At 40.7% G+C, this 13,734-nt stretch overlaps 2 protein-coding genes across 2 annotated transcripts in view; both read right to left on the bottom strand.

Moving 5' to 3' along the window:
- Positions 1-13,734, bottom strand: part of LOC139965596 (carbohydrate sulfotransferase 15-like) — a 46,471-nt gene that overhangs the window by 3,711 nt on the left and 29,026 nt on the right. Inside the window, exons 3-9 of the mRNA XM_071968128.1 lie at positions 5,908-6,081; positions 5,140-5,424; positions 4,258-4,501; positions 3,373-3,534; positions 2,447-2,600; positions 1,909-2,056; positions 500-644 (exon numbers count right to left, since the gene is read on the bottom strand). Coding sequence (XP_071824229.1) covers positions 500-644; positions 1,909-2,056; positions 2,447-2,600; positions 3,373-3,534; positions 4,258-4,501; positions 5,140-5,424; positions 5,908-5,955 — 1,186 coding nt within the window. The 5' untranslated portion in view covers positions 5,956-6,081. The remainder of the gene's footprint in view (positions 1-499; positions 645-1,908; positions 2,057-2,446; positions 2,601-3,372; positions 3,535-4,257; positions 4,502-5,139; positions 5,425-5,907; positions 6,082-13,734) is intronic.
- On the bottom strand, positions 12,026-13,494 carry LOC139965683 (uncharacterized). Its single transcript, XM_071968298.1, has 2 exons — positions 13,189-13,494; positions 12,026-13,147 (listed from the first exon to the last, which is right to left on the bottom strand). The coding sequence occupies exons 1-2, from the start codon at positions 13,492-13,494 to the stop codon at positions 12,026-12,028; spliced, it is 1,428 nt and encodes a 475-aa protein (XP_071824399.1).

The following is a 13,734-nucleotide window of genomic DNA, read 5'->3' as shown; positions in this document are numbered from 1 at the left end:
AAGTGCTTGATTAAAATGTTATGTTCTTCGCGGAAACAACAATTAATTTCTAATCGTTATGCAGTTCAAAGTTATCGGTATTTTCCAAATAATTATCACTCATTCTTCAATCAATTGTATAGAAGCATTTAAATGTCACCCTGGATGTATAAATGTTTCAACACTCGCTGACGTATTGAAATGTCTTACTTCACACTCCTCAAAATCTGGAAATTGAGATTGAGAACCATCAGGAAAGGTGTTATTCAAAAAAAAATGGCGATTTTTAGCTACAATTTGGAGGCAGTACTTATCGCACTGAATTCTTTAACATTATGAATTCATTTGAAGAAGGATCAGGGCAGAAAGCTTCTTAGCAGAAAATACTACTTCACTCCCATTATTCAGTTTGTCGCCCTCATCCATCTCCATCTGACATAGTTGCCCAACGGAGTAACTGATGAGAATATTTCAGCAGACAAATAAACAATGATATTTATATAATAATCAAAACAATTACCTAATTCTAAGTATTGCAAGATCCTTTTAAATTCAGATATAGGGTTTCCGATGCGATCTTCCATCCGGGATATTAGGAGGTTTTCTTTCCCATACACCATCGCCCATGGCCGTATAAACTCTACGTATATACCTAAATATATTTGCTAGAAAAAAAGAGGCAATAAATAAATAAATCGATCGATAAAGTAAAATTATAAATCAGTAATTAAATCTCTAAATCAATAGAGTAAATCAATCAATCAAATGACAGTCAATAAATATATTTAATAGAAAAAAGAGGAGAAATAAATAAATAAATCGATCAATAAACATTCAATCAATCAGTCAATTAATGAATCATTACCCAATCAATAAATCAATTATTCGATGAACAACCATCGATCAAGCTATGAATCAAGTGGTGACTTAAGACTACCCTGTATAAGTTGGTCTATCTGGGTGGACGTTTGCTCAACCGTTTTGTTGGTAGGGGCGGGGTGGGGGGGGGGACGTATAGCGCCCATGACATAGATCACTTGAAACCACTCAGTTTACATGCTGCATATACACAAACTCAAGTATCTGTGACCTTGGCACGGTGTGATCTGCATTTAAGAAGAATGTCCTCATTAGCCATACGTAATGCACAGGACGAGATTTCTCTGAACAAGTTAACTTTGATTCAGTAAATGACACTTTTAGCCAAAATTCCGTGCGTCGTTTTGAAACTTAAATGTCGTCTTAAAAACACAAATATCTCCCATATGAGTCAGTATAGTAATATGAAGTGTATACCTGCGTGAACCCATACATACTATTATAAATTGGTAAAATGTTTCATATCATTCGTTCATACAGGGCCGAATTGGGACACGTGCCTCCTCTCCTCCATGACCACCCCACCCCACCCACAGTTTTACAAGTTTCTTTCCATGTGGACGTTATTTTGTAACACACTCACGCAAAGTCTTATACACAAATGCAGTTAAATTATGGAACTGGTAGCACCATTTCTTCATCTGAAGCCCCCTTACCGAAACAAAATTTGCTTATAGGCTCCTCCCCACAATGGACTCCCACAAAATGTTGTGACCCGACACCTCGAGGGGGAAATGGCATCACTGCCCATTTAAATTCATCCCTAGGAGGGCGGTCACAAACATGTTGTGACCCCACCCCTCGAGGGAGGTTGAATCACTCCCCTTAGGCTCCTGCCTAGAATGAGTGTCACCAAAATGTTGTGTCCCCACCCCTAAAACTGACTCATATCAATACAAGCTTTTATTAAGCGCTGACTCTTAATTTCTCTCTTTCTCTCCAGCGGATGAAACATTTACTTTCCCGCAAAACTGCAAGCAGAAATTGGATATTTTTATTAAAATAAAATGTAGGCTTGGTTAAAATGAAAAGAGATAATGTAGCACTCACCGGAAGATCCTGGCAATGGGAAAAATATGCACAGTGTCGAACACTGTTATTAGCGATACAGTCAGTAGCACATTTAACTGCGGCGACTGCCATTGTATGCATACGTTCGGAACTTCCGCCAACTTTTCTACCAAACATGGAACGAAATCTGTTTAGGAGAACATGAAAACCAAGAAATTTTTACTTCGCGTGCCTTCCGGAAAAGAAGGTTTGCAATCGCAACAAGGACGGTCCGAAAATAAGTTGGCCGGCTGGTCGCGGGACCTTTCAAATATAGTCGGCAAATTGATCTAGTTTCCGAGCTTATCGACGGAGATCGATTAAGCTATATTAACAACCATATTCCAAGCTAGCGTTCATGCATACTGAACATCTATTGTAGGGGAGGAGTGGAGTGGGGTGGGGGAATGGTATGCAATTGCTCAGTTCTCGTGAAAGATCATGCATGGGTCGCGCGTCATGCATGGGTCACTGTATTAAAACCTGTACACAATTAATGTTCGATGTAAATTTCATGATAGTAACATATGACACTAACCTTACTACTGGATCTCTCACGGTTATGATGACCTTGGCACGTGGTTGAACAGCATGCATGAGATAAGGGAGCAATTCCGGATCCTCACCATTTGGTATAATTAGATCCCAGGGTTCAAATATAACGCGAGTTAATGTACTGACTGAACCGTCCCCTATAAGGAAGACGAATGTAAAATGAATGTAAAATGTCAATTTGCAGGTGCAGGCACAAATGCAATTGTACACGCATACACACGCACATGCATGTAGATGTAGATATACATATGTACATGCACATGCGCAGTTTCATTCACATGCGACGTGCGCGCGCAAGTTGATGCGCATGTAGACACAGATGGTTTTTTTTACAGATACAAATGAATAGCCTGCAGATGCATATGCCTAAGTATGTGTTTGGGGGTCGGGTGGGGTGGGGTGGGGTGGGGTGGGGTGGGGGGTGAATGCCCAAAACATGCATGCAGCCACATAAAGTGTCTGTCAGTTGTCATTCGCGATGTACAAGGTTATACTGCATAATTTAAGTAAAGTTTCACCTGAACCACTGCCAAACATGTTCCAGTTGGTATTACCAGGTTAACTCATAAGGTGATCTAGCTCACTTTGAGGGTGGGGCATTCTGGTGTGTCTGGCGGGCCTACCCCACAAACTGAAAATGTATGACAATGGTCATTCATGATACCTGCATGGGACTACGCCAGATATTTTCCAGTAGGTTCCTTCGGGTGAGTTAACTCACGGAATGATCTAGCCCAAGTTTGGGGTCCCTCTATTATGGCCCTCCTGACCACACCCACCAAAATGTGCCCGACATACGTCCAATTCGTTACATGGGCATGCACATGGACCACTGTTAAATACATGAAAATTGGTTAATTTTCCAGGTAGCCTGACCCCTCTAGACTCTGACTCTAATTGTTAACTTACCAAACACTTTAGGATGATATTCAATTAACTCTCCGTTGTCTGAACGAAGTTCTCGCGTTGTATTCTCTACGTCATTGAGTACCTTTTGGTACTTAAACCAATTTAAGTACCAATTAAATGAAGTAGCATCACCAACACCAGGTAATCGTTCTACACTTTTCACTTGAAATATATGAAAGGAAAGAAATGAATAGGTTATAAGCATTCGCATTAGAAACTTCCGTTGGCATGTCGTTGGTAATTAATAAAAGGGAAAAATTTGCAGTAGAAAGCAGATTACACAAAACCTCTAATTCAAACTAGCGTCAACTGATAGAATGAATGCGCTTTGCCTATTTGATATAAAATAAAACTGTTGACGTTATTTAACATGACATATCTATGCGCGGATCCAAGGGTGGGTTGTTGGGGAGCGGGGTTGTGGGGAGGGGGGAGTCGTGTACACCCTCCCGTTCCCAACAACACACAAAAATTACAAGTATAGATATTAGCACAACCTTGTAGTTAGACCTTATTTATAGACCTAATTCATAGTCTAAATGATACATTGTTTGTCTTCTGGGAGGGAGGACTCACAAAACAATTCAGTTCATCGGTTCATCACTTAAACGCCAAAAATATCTACAATTGTTTATACATGACTGATCAAGTTAGGCATTCTAACCAACTACACACACAGACAGCATACCAAGCGTTTATAAAAAAGATAAGAACTTTCTATCAAACAGAGGGAATGCTGACAACTTTTCTTCAGCCAGAAAGATCATAAGCCACATCAATTAAGATAGATCACAATATTTAGATCAGTGACGAATGTAAGCCACATAGAGCTATACACCATGCATGGATGTACGCAAATATTTATGCAATACATATTCTTCTTACCCAGTTTTTCATGTAACGAGTATCTGTCCCTGTGAAGTCCAGCTCTCCGAAGTGCCCACCAATGAGGTTCTTTTCCAACTTTCAGAACATTCGGATGAAACTCTAATTTGTCGAATATGTCGGTTGTACCGCATTTGTGGAAACCTATAATATAGAAATATGGTAAGCACCAAAGCTGGTCTTCTTCGAACCAACAGAAACTTCGATAGTTTGGTAAATATTGAGTCGGAATTCGCTTGAATATCTGTGCAGAGGAAAACAAGAAATATGAATTTTCATCAAATTGTGCACTCTCAAAAAATAAAACTTGTGCAAATATTTCTCCCAACACTATAGCCTACGTATATTTCCCACTGAATTTGAGCAAAATGTTGACACAAAGCTATACTAATAATGTAGAAAATTTTGACCAAATTTATCCCTTCTATTTTTTGGGGGGTGGGGGTGGGGGAAATTAAATTGGTTAAACTGTCGTAAGTTAAATTTTTTGTGGGCAAATTTTACACCAACTTTGGTTTGATACATATCAGCACCCAGTGTTGGACACAATATTTTCTCAACGTTTGTCTTTTAAAGTGTGGAAATATTCTTAAAAGAACTTCATTTGATGGTGGCATTTTAACAAGCGAGAAACAAAATTGCTAAAAGTATCAAAAGTATATATTTTTTACAGCTTTCAGTTTAATCCTAGACTGGAATGGGAGGGAGCAATATGGGGTGGGGAGTATTTTGAGAGAGACAATAAAATTCAGTGGTAAAAATGCTACAATATAAGTGACTATTTAACTGACTTTCTAGCATAGTTTTGTGCCAGTAGGCTAGACAACATGGTGACCGTAAGAAAATGAGGAAAAAGAAATCGGAAGAAATTAAGACACTTACATCCGGTGATACCGTCTGCAGATCTTCCCGCGTAAAATTTAGTTTTCTTTCAAGGGTTTGGTTTCCGCTATATGACTCACTTCGAACTACGGATTTCTTTGTATTTCCAACTGTAACTGCTTTGAAGTTTGAAACAGTTTCATTTGACACTGGACTTGGCGATGGTAATATCCGGACTACGCCATTGTATGACTTAAATTTGTTGTACTCCTCATGAATGGACGAGTCTCTGAACTTCACCACTAACACGATGAACACAAAAGATGCCACACAGCCGAACGACCTCTATTGAAGGAAAACATAATAAACTTTTCTTTATTTTGTTATACAACATTCCATGGTTTAGAGTTGTTCTTCTTTATTTTAGACTTTGCGTTAGTACTAGTCAAAGTTGACTCTGACGTTTTAAGCATATACCTGTTCACATCATGTGTCACTGGTGACCTACAATTACCTATGACCTCCACCCGAAAAAAATTCAAGCAATATGTCAGTATCTGGCATCTACAAATCAGGTACAAGATTTATCAAAGCTGGACGTATTGAGGTAACTTGTTCACATTTCTTTCCACATTTTTTCCACTGTTGACCTTAAATGACCCGACCCGACCGGACACTACCCCCTACCCCCTTTGCTCGAGGATAGAACTAACGATCAACAATGTTTTCCTGTACAGCATGCACGCTAATCAGATATTTATAATGTTGACTTCAGGGCAAACTATAGACACATTACAACACTGACGCATATATAGTCTGCTCACTTACCGTGAATAATTTTCGCAGTCTCGATGTACAGATGCGTTTACGGTCCATTGCACAGGATACCACTTTCAAACCGGTATGCCGCCACCGTTCCCTGCAGGTTGCCGCTACTACCCAACACAAGTGGTTGCTCAATAACGAGTTAGATTACCTATAGTACTCTTTTCCATCTGCAATCTACATTTCAAATAGAGAATGTAAACATTATACGAATAGCCACCGTACATGGTATAAATTCTAAGGAACTTGAAACGCTCGTCTCGCCAGCCTTGCCACCCGATCCCGACCCCGCTCCTCGCCGATTCCCATCTCGTCAACATGAAAATCCAACGCCTAACATGACTCAGAACTGGAATACTAAGCGAAATTGTATGTATGTATGTATGTATATGTGATCTTCCCGCAAGCAGGAACTCGCGAAAGAAGCCATGGAGGCTTATAGACTCGCAAGCTGACCGAAGCCAATCTCTCGGCACACATCCATTTAACGTCCATGTCAGGAAGTTGTTATTGAACAACACCCTTGCCAGACGACACACATTGCTGTCGGCGGGGAATCGAACCGGGGATCTCATGACTGGGAGACGCCGGTGTTAACCACTACGCTATACACTCCGCACGTTAGATTTAGTAGAATTAGTAGAATTAGTAGAATTCTTTTCTGTACGACTTTGAGAGGAACTATACCCATAGGCGTAGGAGCCTCATTTGATTTGGGGGGGGGGGGGGGCTGTAACGACTTGCCCGAAAAATATAACCAACATTTTTCGCGCGCTCCGCGAGCGTTGCACATGTTAATGTGCATATCATATAGGCATTCATCGGTTATTACATCACCTGCCAATAACATAAAATCATTTTCCGTGTTATTACCCTTCCATATTGGTTAGAATTATTGGGGAAGTTGTTACAACAATAATGATAATAATAATATAAGAAAAACACATTGCAAATTCTTCTTCTTTCAGTAGGTGCCAGTGGCGGAGCTAGGGGTATTGGTCAGGGGGGAGATGAATGGTCTGTAGGGGCGCTTTTGACACTATCTAAGCGGAGCGCCACCACAGGTTGGCGCGGAGCGTACACAATTTTTTTGAGCAAAGATACTCCCTAGATCGCCTGAAATTACTCTTTCCGGGCCTTGCTAATTTGCAGATAAACGAAGAATAAATAAGTGTCATCGCCATTTGTCAGAAAATTGCACCAACAAAATGTGACAAATGTCAATAGGTATTTGAGGGCGCAATAAAAGAGTCAATAATCGCGAATAAGTAAAAAGTGGTAAAAAGCTGAAAAGGGCCCCAGCAGTCAGGTCCGTCAGGGGGGAATCCGCCCCACCTTTGACTGTATGGACGCTCCGCCACTGGTAGGTGGCGCAAAATTCTCAGCATATTGCCCAAATTTTCACCAAAAAAATTGAAAAAAAAACACACTGCTAATTATTATTCTTTCAGTAGGTGCCCCAAAAAATTCTCAGCATATTGCCCGAATTTTCACCAACAAATTTGAAAAACACATTGCAAACTCTTCTTCTTTCAGTAGGTGCTCGAAAAAATTCTCAGTATATTGCCCGAATTTTCACCAAAAAATTGAAAAACACATTGCAAATTATTATTCTTTCAGTAGATGCCCGAAAAATTCTCAGCATATTGCCGAATTTTCACCAAAAAAAAAAAAATGATAAACACATTGCCAATTCTTCTTCTTCCAGTAGGTGCCCGAAAAATTCTCAGCATATTGCCCGAATTTTCACCAAAAAATTGAAAAACACATTGCAAATTATTATTCTTTCAGTAGATGCCCGAAAAATTCTCAGCATATTGCCGAATTTTCACCCCCAAAAAATGGAAAACACATTTCAAATTCTTCTTCTCCCAGTAGGTGCCCGAAAAATTCTCAGCATATTGCCCGAATTTTCACCAACAAAACTGGTTGGGGGGGGCTGTAGCCCCCAGCCCCCCGCCTCCTACGCCTATGACTATACCTATTACCAACCTCCCCCACTCCAACCCCCGCCCAAACCCCATAACCTCTCCTTACGTTCATGACAAACGTAAAAGTAAAGGCAATTCTCGCCCCTAGTTTAGTACTTTACAGGCAGTAACTTACGACGTATCACTCAAACGTCGACTGTACTTAAGAAATGAGATGCTTCGTATACACAAAGAGACTGGAAAAGGGTGCCTTCTCTAAAACAAGACTGCATTTGCTTATTTGTTTGGGAAGGGGTGTAGACATTCCTATACAATTTAAATTGTGCAAATGAATAATTATATTTATGATGTGTAAGCAGGGACGTAGCTAGGGCCTGATGATGGGGGGGGGGGGGGGTGTAGTGGCTGAAATTCCACCTGGATGGGTTTTGGAGCCAGAAAATTCCGACTGCTGCCTTGTACCCCCCACTCCCACCCCCTCCCCCGTACTACTCATCACCATTGCCATGTTCACACGCGCGTAGCGCGCTTATTTTTTCTCGATACATTTGTACCACTGGCCCTCACTTCACAACCTTATTAATCACTCTGGTTAAGCAAGTAAGCAACTGAGTAGCCTATAATTATCTGCTTGACGGCTACATAGACTACTGACTACAAAAGCTATGTTAATGTAACAAAGGGAAAACTTTTTTCAACAAATTATATTCGACGACATAGTGAATTACCAAAAAAATACAGTGCTCCTTACTAGCACCCTTAATATATTTTCCTTGGGGGGGGGGTGGGGCTATTTATCACTCACATGAAAAAAATCAATTATATACTTCATTCCAACTGAACATTTGGAATGAAGTGAACAATTAAACATTTTGCAGAAAAATGTTGAGTTGACGAGATACGATAAGTTGTCAATTAAACATTTTGCAGAAAATTTTTCAATTGCTCAGATGGGATGAAGTGAACAATTGAACATTTTGCAGCAAAATGTTCAATTGATGAGATATGATAAGTTGTCAATTAAACATTTTTCAGAAAATTGTCAATTGCTCAGTTAAAGCAACTGAGCAATCCAACATTTTTCTGATTTTTGATAAGATTTTATCTTGTTATCTAAACAGTTTACTGAAAAATGTCAACTTATGGGGCAAAGTTTTTCTTATGTTTATGGCATTTTTAAGCTTCCATAGATTATCATTGAGCGTTTTAATTGTATACCATACAGCCAATGTATATCCTGAACTTACTTGAAGCTAGCGAACAGGTTCAACCCACCCAATAGCAAAATTAATACATAAATTAACCGAATTAAAGCTGAACGTTGTTTTTTTAGAGTATTCAAAATCATGCGAAGTTTTGTATGGTGGAGCATAAGGATCGCGAGATACAATTTCTCAATATGACAAGGAAAACGTGGTAAATATGACTAATTAAAGGTCTGTTTTGACCGAAAATTTTAGGTCACTCAAAAATTACAAGAATACGTGAAAATTAGAGTGCGACAGTCGGAAAAATTAGAGTGCGACAGTCGGAAATTCCGACTGTCGCACTCAAATTTTCCAACTATCGTCAGTTTTACAAGATTGGGGGGGGGGGGAGACACCCCCACATCCCCCTCTAGAGACGTCCCTGTGTGTAAGCGAAAAAGCTGTGACCTACGAAAGGATGAGTTCTTCTATAAGTTCAAGTTCACTGTCATTGTTGGGAGAATAATTACTTAAGAAGACCTGTAATCGCTGGATAAACAATAACGAATTTGTTTAGAAGTATAAGCTTCGTTTGGATTAATTAAGTTACACTGTGAAAATGATTAAGGCTCAATATTTGTTTGCAAGAATTTGTTGTGGAATTTTCAACGTGGAGGATTTTGTTTTGGATTATTTATTGATATTATTACTTTTTATATATTTTCGGGGTGAGTGGGTGGGATGGGGAGGGGAGGTTGTACTTTTTGCTAAGGGCTTTCAGATTTCCACTAAGAAATATCGATAAAGGGACTTTAGATTGCTTGAATTAGATCTCTACAACAACGTTCGCTTCAATAGTGTTTACAACAAGCTCACGTGCATCGTCTGTCAAACACTATATATGCTAAAAACCCAATACCCCATATAGACAGTGTGGTTTGAGTTTTCGTAACCGAGTTTCCAGTTGTAGTTCTATAGTATACTATTAGAATTATAAATAATCCAGTCACAAACCAGATATCCCTTCCTTCTTTCTTTCTATCTCTTCCGATAACCTTCGATTGATTATTCACGCTATACGCAAGTCATCATTAAACCATATAATTTCTGACAATGGGATACACTTAACCTTCAGTATTGGACCGTAAGTTATCCTTTGTGACATGCATCACCGACACATGACACAAGGGAGCTAAGCTATTGTACCTGTCTGTATACGGTTACGATATAGACACGGTTACTGCAGTTACTATCATAATCATACTGTCGTATACACCGGACAGTTGACTCACCCAGCACAGACTGACTCAGTCCCTTAGCCAGAAATTCTGAATTGAAAGGGGAACCAATAACTTCAGGGGGTGTGGGGGGGAGGGTGTTGTACACATATGTTGGAGGCACAGATGGTGAGTTGGAGCGAGAGCCGGAGGGGTATGAATGAACGGCCCCCGTACGTGAACCGGCCTACGGGGATACGGGCCTGTACTTTGGTTTCTAGAAACCATGAGCGCAATGGTCATAATTTACTAAGTCGGGGGTAACGGTGAGGGCCGAGGAGGGGGGGGGGAGGGAATATCCAGTTGTTCATCCAGTGTACATTCAGTATTGTTTCCGCGTCTCTCTGTGTGTACCCTTTTTTCGCGATACGGTGTAAAAGTGGGAGGAGGTAGGGGGGGGGGGGGGGTTATGGGACATAAAGGCTCGGTTTTTATTTTTCTCGCGGGTCCTGGTCTACTTCAACAGTGCACCCCTTCCGTAAGGTGACAGATGCACCCCCTACCAAACTCCCAACCTGTTCAAGACCTAATCGAATGGCAATCTGTTCCAAGAGATGTACGTCAGAAAACCTCTGTACTGGCCAACTTATTATAAAACAAATGGGGCATAACCTAGTGCTCAGAATTATAACATCAACACTCTAAGGAATGGAGATATTTACCTATAGGCTCTGATAAAAGCCTAGCCTCGGGATACTGAACTATAGGAAAGCCAATGCCCATACTGCTTAACATAATCTCCCCCCCCCCAAAAAAAAAAAATCCCCCCTAAAACATATGCTGAATTAATCCGTGGAGTAAATCCATCTATTCTCCACAAAGGTATTAAAGTGGTATATACTAGACCAAAGATACAAGCCGAACTGTATCAGAAAGAGAAGACAACTCTTAAGCAGAGTTCATGACAAGGACACGTGCATGGAATCTCAAGGTACAGCTTTCTCTATGGTACAGACGGCCAAAATCAGAAATTATCAACCGGAAACCAAAAACATTTAGTGGTTACATCACCATGCCCAGTATGAATTAAATGGGACATACAGTTGAACAGATACTCAAATACCCCTTTATCTAGACCCATTCTATACAGACCTCTTCGTCTGGTTTCTTGTAGCCCATGATCTTCATTCTCAACTCCATACTAAATGTTCCCATGACAAGCTTGTCTTCGTGAGCTTTGGAGGGAGGCGTCGGCTCTGATGAGAAGGAACAATTTCTAGTAACTAGATCAGCTGGGTTAGCTTTAGTTTCAATATGGAACCACTGTTGCGGGTCACTGAACTCCCTGATAAGACTAACCCTATTGCCAACGAAAACATGGAATCTTCTGCTATCACTGTGAATGTACTTCAAGACAACTTCCGAGTCTGTCCAAAAATACGATTTGGCAAATTCAAGAGCTAACTCCCTTCTCAACAGAGAATCAACCTTTACGGCTAATACAGCAGCTTGCAGCTCCAAACGAGGTATAGTACGTAGCTTTAAAGGAGCAACTTTACTCTTACTCATGACTAACTGTACATGAATTTCCCCTTTCCTATTTACACAGCGTACATAACAGCAACAGCCATAACCTTTAGAGCTAGCATCTGAAAAATGGTGAAGTTCGATGAATGCATCATCAAAGGAACAAGGCTTTATACAACGAGGTACCCTCAAACGACTAACAGAAGACAACGACTGAGCCCAGGTGTCCCAAGTCCTTACAATATCAGGGGGTATCTCTTCATCCCACGACAACCCACGGGCTGTAGCTTCCTGGAAAAGGAGCTTGCCTGAAAGGACTTATCAAGCCTAGCGGATCGAAAATTGACGAAACTATACTAAGCATTCTCCTCCTGGTTAACAAGCCACCAAAATCTTTCTCCAGCGCGAAGAAGAACTCATCGCGGGAAACCATCCACTTTATACCTAAAGCCCTGCTTTCACTACTAGTACCAAAATCTAGAACTTCCTTAGCCCTACATTCCACGGACACTTCAGCTAGCAATCTGAAATCATTGACTACAAACTTAGTTAACTTAAACCCTCCACTTTCCAGGGCCTTGGGGATTTCCCTAATAATGATCTCAGCATCTGATTTACTCGACACAGAACTAAGACAATCATCTACATAAAACGATCTTTCAACTGCATACTTAACAAGCGGAATCACACTCGGCAGATCAGTAATTGTACGCCTGAGAGCATAGGCGGAGCTAGCCGCACACCACACCCCTCCAAACAAATGTGACGTCATACGAAGGTATCTTAATTTACCATTAATGTACCATAGGAAGCGTAGGGCATCTCTATCCCTAGCTGGGATCCTAACTTGATTATACATAGATACAATGTCTGCTTGAACTGCTATACTATGTTGCCGAAATCTCAACAGGACCGGCAGAAGCTTATTAATCATGTCGGGACCCTGCATACAACGATCATTCAAAGACTTGCCTTTGAAGTTACTAGCGAAATCGAAAACTACCCTAAGTTTGTCTGGTTTCTTCTCTGATACTACAGCATGATGGGGTAAATACCATATCCTGTCTACCATGAACAACTCTGAATCTGGTACTGCCTCTGCATAACAGTTATCTACAAGTTTCACAATCTCAGCGTTATACCTATCATAAGAGCCGTTCCTAACAAGTTTCTTGGACAACGAGTCTAACTTAGTTTTGGCAACAACAAAGTTATTTGGGAGGGTCTCCGACCTGTTCCTCCAAGGAATAGGAAGTTCATGGTGACCATCCACTTTCCTGTGCTCTTTGTCCCACAAAGATATCACCAACTTGTCCTCGTATGACCATGACGGAAGATCCAACCCCGCATTCTCTATTTCCCACAAACGAGAAACATCAGTCTGAATAGTCGAAGTAGATATAAAATTTGAAATTATCTTACGACTCGGAGGCTAATGGGAGATTGTCCATTAAGACTCCAACCAAACATGTAACGCACCGCAAAGAGCTCCCCTGGAGCACCCCGCCTAACCTCCAATGGCACAAGTGCCTCAGAATTATCTTGACCTACGAGAATGTCTACTGTGATATCAGTACTCTGATAAGCAGGTAGGGGACCGACGCCAATAAGATGGGAATAACATTCCAGATCGACCATAGAATTCTTAACTGGTATTTCGTCAACTACGTAAACGGCAGATAATTTTAAGATTTCACCCGATTTAGAAGACAAGGACAGATCTACCATCTCGGATTGCTGAATACCTGACGAGTTCAACGTTCTAAGCTCAAATTGATAAGAGTTACCAGTGATTCCTAATTGGTTGACCAATGCACGGGAACAAAAGGAATTGCTGGATGCACTATATAACAATACAAATGCGTCACACAAACTGTTCACGGTGGCCTGAACTAAAGGCATATGTGTACTTTTGCTACGAGAGAAGCTAGCATTAGAAACCTCAATATCGGGTGAAGAATTTACGGT

This window comes from Apostichopus japonicus, chromosome 3 (assembly GCF_037975245.1).
Source record: "Apostichopus japonicus isolate 1M-3 chromosome 3, ASM3797524v1, whole genome shotgun sequence".
NCBI classification, from domain to species: Eukaryota; Metazoa; Echinodermata; class Holothuroidea; order Aspidochirotida; family Stichopodidae; genus Apostichopus; species Apostichopus japonicus.
Note: the sequence above shows the minus strand (reverse complement) of the source record. Positions and strands in the feature narration are given on the sequence as shown.

What these genes read in the sequence shown, in the direction of transcription:
- LOC139965683 (XM_071968298.1), bottom strand. Translation starts at nt 13,494, where the DNA reads ATGGTAGATCTGTCCTTGTCTTCTAAATCGGGTGAAATCTTAAAATTA. An exon ending in CTCCCATTAGCCTCCGAGTC is followed by an intron (nt 13,148 to 13,188) that starts GTAAGATAATTT and finishes TCGACTATTCAG; the next exon opens with ACTGATGTTTCTCGTTTGTG.